The 8,952-nt window shown below is 36.6% G+C and overlaps 1 protein-coding gene across 1 annotated transcript; it reads right to left on the reverse strand.

Annotated features, from left to right (window-relative positions):
- Positions 1-3,154: 3,154 nt before the first annotated feature.
- Positions 3,155-8,587, reverse strand: LOC123653699. The gene is made up of 3 exons (XM_045589691.1): positions 8,539-8,587; positions 5,567-5,668; positions 3,155-5,454 (listed from the first exon to the last, which is right to left on the reverse strand). The coding sequence occupies exons 1-3, from the start codon at positions 8,585-8,587 to the stop codon at positions 3,296-3,298; spliced, it is 2,310 nt and encodes a 769-aa protein (XP_045445647.1). The 3' UTR covers positions 3,155-3,295.
- Between the last annotated feature and the right edge of the window lie 365 nt (positions 8,588-8,952).

The raw sequence follows: 8,952 nt of genomic DNA on the forward strand, positions 1-8,952 counted from the left end.
GTATGAGTTACAGCGCCATCTTTGATCTCATTAAGGACGTCGTTTTGTTTTAGGAACTATTAAACGTGTGAAATTTTAATATAATTATAATAATAGGTCGAGCTGTTTCAAAGGAGTGCGACCATAAACACTGACATGCAATTTTTAAGTATTAACTATGTTTTAAATAATAATAATAATGACAAATAATAAAATTCTTTACCTTATCGTTATAGGCAACTGGTATCTCCTGCTGCGTGTGGTGAGGATACACATCAGACGAGGATACGGGAGGTCTCGGCGGAGGTGTCGGCGCCTGCGGGTAAATCATAATTATTAAACAGTTATACGTTACTTTATTACTTCGATAAGCAAACAAAAATAAAACAAACTAAATCATGGCATCAAATCTGAATTATGAGTGATGAAATATAATAAAATTTTCTTTTATTTACTTTAAGCTCCCAAAAATATTGTTCTATTATTTTTAGTTGTTAGATGATATTATAAAAATTGTTTTCAAGGGCAAAATACTAATATTAAAACGTAATTAGAAATAACACAAATATATAACTTTATAATAGATATCAAATAATTTAATGCTAACATAGAAAACGTTTCTGAGAAAAAAAATGTGATAGAAAAAACTTTCTCTACTCTCCGCTAGGAGCGCTGTACATAAGCTTGTAATTCAAAATGTACAATTTGATTTGACTGTAATCGGTTACGAAAAAAATAATAAATAATAAACTTCAAATAACCAAATATTGACACAGCGGAATATAATATTAAATCAAATACGCCAACAAAATGTCCAACAAGCTATAAGAACGTGCAAAACAAAATAAACATTACACGACACAACACATAGATAGACCAACGTGCAAATAAGACAAACGTAAAAAATCCATGCTTTGGCAAACGGGTAACCTTGGGCTATCTCAAACAAACTATTTTTTTTTTCTTTGCATTAATATCAACTTTACTTTATTTTAAAGAAAAAGCACAATCTTATTGCAATAACAAATATTTTTTCTCATATCACAATATCATTCGATATTCAAATTGACATAGCGCCAAAAATAAAAACATAGTTTTAAGTTATCTGTCACTTTCATTTTTGACCATAGTGACCTTTTTTTTTATAATTTAGCTATCATTTCTTGCGTTTTTGACATTGTTTTTTTTTTTAAAGATAGCCCAAGGCTCAACACTCATCTACAACCCGCTACCGGACCTGGTCGGGCATTATGGGCCGTCGGCGCGGCGGCAGGAGCGGTGAGAACGGACCCGCCTGCGGGGCGCGCGGCAGGCGGGGGTCGATGAACGTCGTACGACGCATCACGTGGTCCACAAAGAAACGCTGTTGGACATTGGCCGTCGAGAGATCGGTTGCTTTTTTATGGATTAATGCGAATGTTTTTAACACTGTGTTTGAAGATCAAACTCGAGATGGAAATTTGAACAAAAATGGAATTAGAACTTTATTACATATCTACCTAACAGTTAAACAAAACTCAGGAGCTAACTGTTGGTTGGTGTAGGTAGCTTTAAACGCAAATCAAGTTGATATTACTTCATTTACCGTGTCAATGTAATACCGATGGAATTGGGTTGCCCTCAAATATTACAATCTTTTTATAGCTTAATCTTTTATATAACAATATAGATTATCTTAACATCACAGGTATATTTACCTTTCCATTTCGGTCCAGCTTCGAGTCCCATCCCAAAGGTAGGTCTCGATCCGTCTCGCTAAACATGTTCACGAGTGCGACCAAATCACGGTTGTGTTGATAACGTTCGAAGGACGACGTGTCACGGCGGATCTTCGATATCATATGTTTTAGAGTTGAATTGCAGTTGTAAAGTGATGACGCTTCCTGGAAATAAAGGAATTGTAATATTTAATAATTTGTATCTACTGTAAATTATTACCTACATTTAGATTCCTTATTTATAAAATCAGAATCTAAAATACAATCTATTGAAGTCTGAGGAGGAATAATAAAATTTCTAATAATTCTCACAAGTATAATTAATATTCTATTTTAACTTTCGTCAAGAGGTGGCAGCACAGAGCACATGCCACCATTTTTTCATCCATTCATCACCAAATGGCAGCATGAGGGAGTTTATTAATTTTTATAATGCAGAATAATATTGTTATAATCACGACCTGCAAGATTTTTTTAACAACTTAGTTATTATTTTACTGCTTTTTGGTTATCATGACCTTGTTATATAATGTTGTAAAAAATAATGAGAAATTATTATTTGCTATGAATGATATTAGAAAGTATTATTATATATAGAAAGTATATTATAAAGAAAAAATTATTAAGAAAAAAAAAAAACATTTTAAAAATCTAGTTTTAAATCTGGGAATACTAACCAAGTTCATATGCAAGATGGAGTAGAAGTCAGGTCTCGCGAGGAACTCTGCAGCGGGGTGGGGAGCGTGGGGCGCTTGTGATTGCGACTCGGGCGGGCGAGACGTACTGGCCGGTGGTGGCGAACTCGCCCCGCCCTCTTCCTCGCCCAGCTGAGTTCGAGTCATCGTGCGCCGGATGGATTGGTATCTGATGAAGCGATTGTAATAGTCTCAGATCCAGGTTAAGAAATATATACCCTCATACGTTTCATGATAATGATCCAATATATATAATATAATAATACACATATCGACATATATATTTATGATTGTAAAACATAGCATATATACATATATCCACATTCGAGGTGGGAATCGAACCCGCAACCCGCTCGAGTTGGTCTCGCCGAACGGTCTCTCCAAATTAATATAGTATCTATTTGATTCGGTAAGCATTCAAAAGGTGTTTAATTAATATTTGGAAAATATTTGCTTCTTTGGATCATTAGGTGATTTTAAAACTTTTACATGTAACTCAAATACTTGGTAAAAGATGTCTCTATAAGTAAAGACCAGTAACAAATTCACTATTGAATGTTTTATTAAAATTAATTCTATAGTTTATGAGTTTCCCTTAGAATACAAAAGAAAGAATTTAATTATCAGAATACTTATTTATAATAAAGCAGTCAACAGTATTATTTACAAACACAAAGTCTATTTTGGAAAAAAATGACATTACACTTCTAAAGGTCAAATTGTTTCTTAACAATCACCTTCTATCTAGTTGTCTTCTTTGCACTTCTGGAGCGGGTGACCTCGGTGCACTTCCGTTAGCAGCGGGACGTTGCCAAGTCGTCGTTCTATTGATGTGGTCGATATAGAACACGCGACCGTGACTGTCCATACGTGCTTCCCAACCTGAGTGAAAAATATATTTTATTAGCTTTTTATTGTTATTCCTTTTCTCGTATTAATTATTGTGTCCTTACCAGGTGGCAAAGGCTCCTCGCATTCGATTATTCCCCCAATCATATTGGCAGGAAAATCTCCAGTCAGAGCCATTTGTCTCGATGCCCTCTCCGGTATTGAAGGTAATCTTATGCCTGCCATATGTCTTAAGGGCGTAGGTGAGGCGACAGCATTCTCGCTATCATCACCGTCATCTACTGGCGGCCTCCGTAATACAACATCATTGGGTGGCCCAGCATGAACTATCGTAAAATGATTACTATTCACGAATTCAAGATTCGGAGATCTTATCTCTGTGGTTCTCAATTCATTTGTAAATTCCACCATTTCGAAGTTTTCGTGCACTCTGTTTTCTGAATTCTGTATGGGTGGAGGGTGCAAGTCTGGAGGAGGTAATGGTCTCGGCCTTCTTGCATGATGTGTTGGCGTTGGCGGACATTGCGGAACTGGTGACCCAGCTAAGGCCGCAACCCGTGTCAGTACTCTTGGATGCGGTCTCATAGGACTATCTGGTGTGTCTTTTGAAAAGTTTGTTTTATTAGGTGAATGTTTAGGAGTACTTTCGCACCCCAGATTCTTTAGAAGGTGTCGAGGCAGACTCGAGTGTCTAGGTGTCGAACTATCACAGGAGTATTTTCGATTCATTATCATAGTGCCAACGCTTGGGATCTTGTTACTTTCATCGACAGGAGATGTTGAATGGGAAGAATTGCAGGAACTAGGATCGTTAGGACTAGTGTTTCCGTCTCTTTCCCCAACCCTGCTGGGCCCTTCAATATGAGAAGAATTTAAAAATGCAGTCATCATAGTTGGTGTAGCTCGACCCGAACTTTGTCTAGTTAGAGGTTTATGTCCTTTCAAAACTGTTATTTCTTTCTCTTCAACTTGATTCCTATTATCGTCCTCAAAATCCTGATGGTTACTTATATCATTGAGGAATGTATGTTGAGCCTTTTCTTCTGATTTTGCATGATTTGGCGTTGAATGGATGCTGTCCGTTGCATTTTTATCTTTCCTTGCGAAAGTTGTCGTTATATAATTATCTGGACCTATATCTTTTATAAACATTATACTATTCTTACTTACGCTTTGCGCACTATCAGGTACATCGTTTGTTTTCTTATCATCAACTAATTTAGATACCTTCATAGAGACTGTAGATTCACATAAGCTGCCATCTGTCTCTGGAGTCGCCAAGGGCGCGACATTTTGACATTCTCGTAAAAAGCTAGTAGTCGAAGATATAGGTGCTTGTGCACCATTATAAAACTCTCCGGGCTTAAAGTCATTAATGTTTCCTTGCAGCACAGCGGAGTTGGCAATATTATTATCAGTAAAAAATTGTTCATCAGTATCTATAAGTTCAAAAGTAAAAGCGTCCTCAGGCTTTGTCAATTTTTTTGGCTTTCGGTGCCTCTGAACAATCGGAGGTAAGGCGTGCATTCTTTCTAAAGGTTTATGTGATTGTCTAGGCGGCAGTGGCGGTACTGGAGATTTTTGAGCATCATTTGGCACATTAGCACCTTCGACGTCATACACAAACTTCATTATTTTGCACGGATTCTGAGGCGACCAAATCTTATAATACTCCGTATCGGGAGACGTTGGAGATTCAAGGCCTATATTCATATTAGTTTTTTTCTTCACTCCGTTTAATGACTGCCCACCACCGGTATCCACGGGTGGAGGACATTTCTTTTTTACACCCGATGACGTCGGCTTACATTCCAACACGCTTCGAGATTCACTATTTACAAAATGAGATTCATTACTATTACTAACTAGAGATTTGATTGCATCACATTTTGTTTGTTCGAGATTCAAAGTCCCACTAGTTTCTAAAGCGCTAATTGAGCATTTATTGACGTTTTCGCTAAGATGCTTGATGTCCTGGCTGGTGCTGACAAGTTCGACTCGAGGCGTGTTCTCCGAGTTCATTTCAAAGCTCTCATTGTGATAAGAGAAGGGTGAGACCTGATCACCGCTTCTCTTCCTTGACATGCCCTCTTTAAGTCGCAAGGGCAGCTTTTTAAGGTCAACTTTAAACCGCGGCGCGAGCGACGACGACTCCGCCAGACATTCATCTTCTTCTCCATTGTAATAGCGAAAGCAGAGAAGTTGCTCACAATCTGGAAACACGAACGATAAATTTATTAGTAGGTACTATAAATTCATTAGAAGTATTAAATAGAAGTAACAACAATTTAAAAATAAGAAAACTTTTATCATCTGAATTATTACCTTCATAAGGTTGATTGGGCTCATCAAGCAGCCACATTATATGGCCAGTGTCGCATCCGGTCGCCGGCACGAGCCTGACGATGCCGGCGATGCTCGGGGTCTCTGTAAACATAATAAAATATTATTGTACTGCTATTTATTAGCGATCGTTAAAGTACATCGAGACGCAAAAACTTAAGAATAAATTAGTCGTAAAACAAGATCATTTCTTAATATATCACTAAAATAGCTTTGACCATTAAATGAGTTAATAAATTTACAAAGTATAAATTATATTACTTAGTAATAAATTTGCACTTCAGCGCATATTAATAACGTTAATAAAAATATAACATAAGTAAAACTTATTTAAAGCTAACCAACTCCAATAAGAAGAATGCAGGTGCAAAGAACTTAATACTAAAATAAAAATAAACGAACAACCCGGGACCAAGCAACATCGTTCGCGCAGAGACGAACCCTTATATTTTTTTATCTAACAAAAATCAATGTGTAGGACGCGCAGTTCGGCGCTGGCGCATCACAAATTATGCGCCAGACGTAATCACCGGATGCGGGAGTCGTCCGCACATTTAATGCGAAATAATCGAAGCCACCGTATTGCCAGTTAATTGGGAAAACATGGCCATAAATAGCGCGAAGACAAATTGATTCTGCTAAAGGACCGCTGGCCGGGACCGGGAATTACCATATTTTGATTGGACTAAAATATAAGCGGACTGTAAACATCTTCCTGCCGTTGATTAAGTGTTCGACACGATCGTAAATATTGACCGCGGTGGAAATGTTTACATCAAACACTCGACTTTATATTCGACCGTGGAGCCCGAGTATAGAGTGAAATATGCCAACAATATCGGCCGCGGAAATGAAAGAGGAACGTCTCTTTGGCCTGGGCTGCACGGGAGAGATATATCGCAGAAATATTGGGTCTGTTTCCGTTCAAAAGCTGCGCCAGAGTCGAATTGACTTTTCGTGATTAATGGTAGTCATTAAGTTTAATTTTTCGTTCCAACTTATCAGTAACAAGGTCTAATTTGTAGTTAAATGTACATCGTACGAGAAATGAAAATGGTGTAATGGCAGTCATTTCCTCAGTCGTTAAGTCAGGTTGCTTGTAAACGACGTTGAAGATTACTGATAATGGATTGGCAATATTTTACTAATATAATATACAATATAGAGAGGATGATGATTAAATTGAAACTATAATGAATATTTCATTTCATTCATCGGGCAAAACAATGACTACTCAAAAAAAATTATTATGTGATCAACAGCAGAACCGGAGCAACATGTTGACAATGACGCTGCTGGTGACGACACGCGTGACACAGAGGGCGTCTATTTCCGTCGATGACGCAACATCCGCACACTTCCGGCCGCAGGATACAGGAGGAGATACGACGCGTCGAGATCAACTAATGTACTTCCGCAAGATTTGCAATTAAAAAAATAAAATGGGGCATTTATGATAACATAGACAAGTAGGCAGTGTATATTATATACCTACTCGTAAATGAGAATTTTAATGAACTTTTAACTAAGCATATAATACAAAATATGCTTAGTTAAAAGGTTCTTATAAAAAGTCTTCATAAACTGTTTGCATACCTATAGACAGTTTTACTTTATACGACTCAAGAAAAGAAGGATGACATACTAGATTCATAGGAAAAAAAATCTTACTCACACCTAGCAACGCGCTAATGATTTCCGATACTTAATTGAGAAAAAAACGTATGACTAAACGACTTATCTGCTTTTTTTCAGAAGTATCACCAGCTACTTCGAAAAAAAATTTAACATCTGACAATATCTAAAGGAAACATATGTTAGTCGATTTTCCCCGAAGCGAAACTAAAGAATGTAGTTGAGATATTGTTCAAATATAGAATACTACGAAATTTAACGATTTATCCTTAGTCCATTTATAGTTAATATAAAGTATACGTAATATGTTGGCGTAAAAGAAAGTGTATAACAATAATAGTTACCCAATACTATTATTGTTCTAGATTACAATAAAACGTGTGTAGCCTTTTATGCAGGCCTGTAATTATGAGCGTACCATGACAATCGAACAATGTGTCATGCCAGCAGTCATTTGGCGGAAGTGCGTAGTTAAAACAAACTACGGTCATTTCGAGCCCCACTACTTAGTCAACGCCCACGACACTACTGTTTAAGCCACGTTTTTAAAAAAGTCTGATACGATTTTAAGTGGGCCCCTCGATGACGGTGATGTTACAAACGCTTTGTGTCTTCAACGAGATTGTAATTTGAATCCGTCAATGAGATGAGTTTTAAGACTATATAATAAGTTATTGTAATAATGTGGCGGTTACTGTATCATGTTACATAAGGGTATAGAAAAAAAAATTACACGTTTTTAATCTTATTAATGTAGTAATCAAACAAAGTTTGGACAAAATTTTGTAACGAAAAGAAAATCAAGTTTTTTTTTTTACTTCACAGGATAACTTTTTGAATTATTATTTTTTTCTAAACTTTATTTAATTTCTAGCAAAACTTTTTAAAGTAAATCAGTTGTAATTTTAATTCTTGTTTCAATTGTCAATCTTAGAAATAAATAGTACCTAATTTTATTCATGAAAATATTAAAAAAAAAACATTACTTTCTTTGGTTAATATTAAGAGACAAAGCTTCATTTAAAAGGCTAGTATGTTTAACTTAAAACAAGATATTCATTAACAATCAAAAACCATGCGGTTGGGTTAATAAGACTCAACTATGGGCCACCATAAATCGATTACTGACAAGTGGATTGATACTCATTTAGAATCCAAGTTAAATTTACTGTCACCGTCAGACATCTGGTGCGTACATACGGGAATGTCACGTTCCTATCCACAAAACGAGGTATTCTAAGCACTTAAGTATATCCGTCTCGAAATAACATTTGGACGACAGGAAACGCGAGTTTAAAGGGGTCGAGCCGATGACAGACCCCCATTAGCGACGTGACGATTTGACAGCTTCACGAGCCTGTTAGACATTGTTGACGTGCGACCGAATATCTTTACTGGGTTTCACACGATTAGGACGGTATCTCTGTACTAGCCACCCTCCCAATAGATGGTGACGAGGGATGAGCCACAGAAACAAGCTTTGAAAGAAAATATCGTCGTTAGCATTTGTTTTTTACTTCTGCAATCAGATTTTCAGATGAGATGCAGATAAGAACGTTTTTTAACCGACTTCAAAAAAAGGAGGAGGTTACTCAATTCGACCGTATATATATATATATTTTTTTATGTATGTTCGGAGATAACTTCTTCGTTTATGAACCGATTTTGATAATTCTTTTTTTGTTGGAAAGGAGATATTCATAGTTTGGTACCATGATAAGGAAACCAGGATC

Source organism: Melitaea cinxia, chromosome 5, assembly GCF_905220565.1.
Source record: "Melitaea cinxia chromosome 5, ilMelCinx1.1, whole genome shotgun sequence".
Lineage (NCBI taxonomy): Eukaryota > Metazoa > Arthropoda > Insecta > Lepidoptera > Nymphalidae > Melitaea > Melitaea cinxia.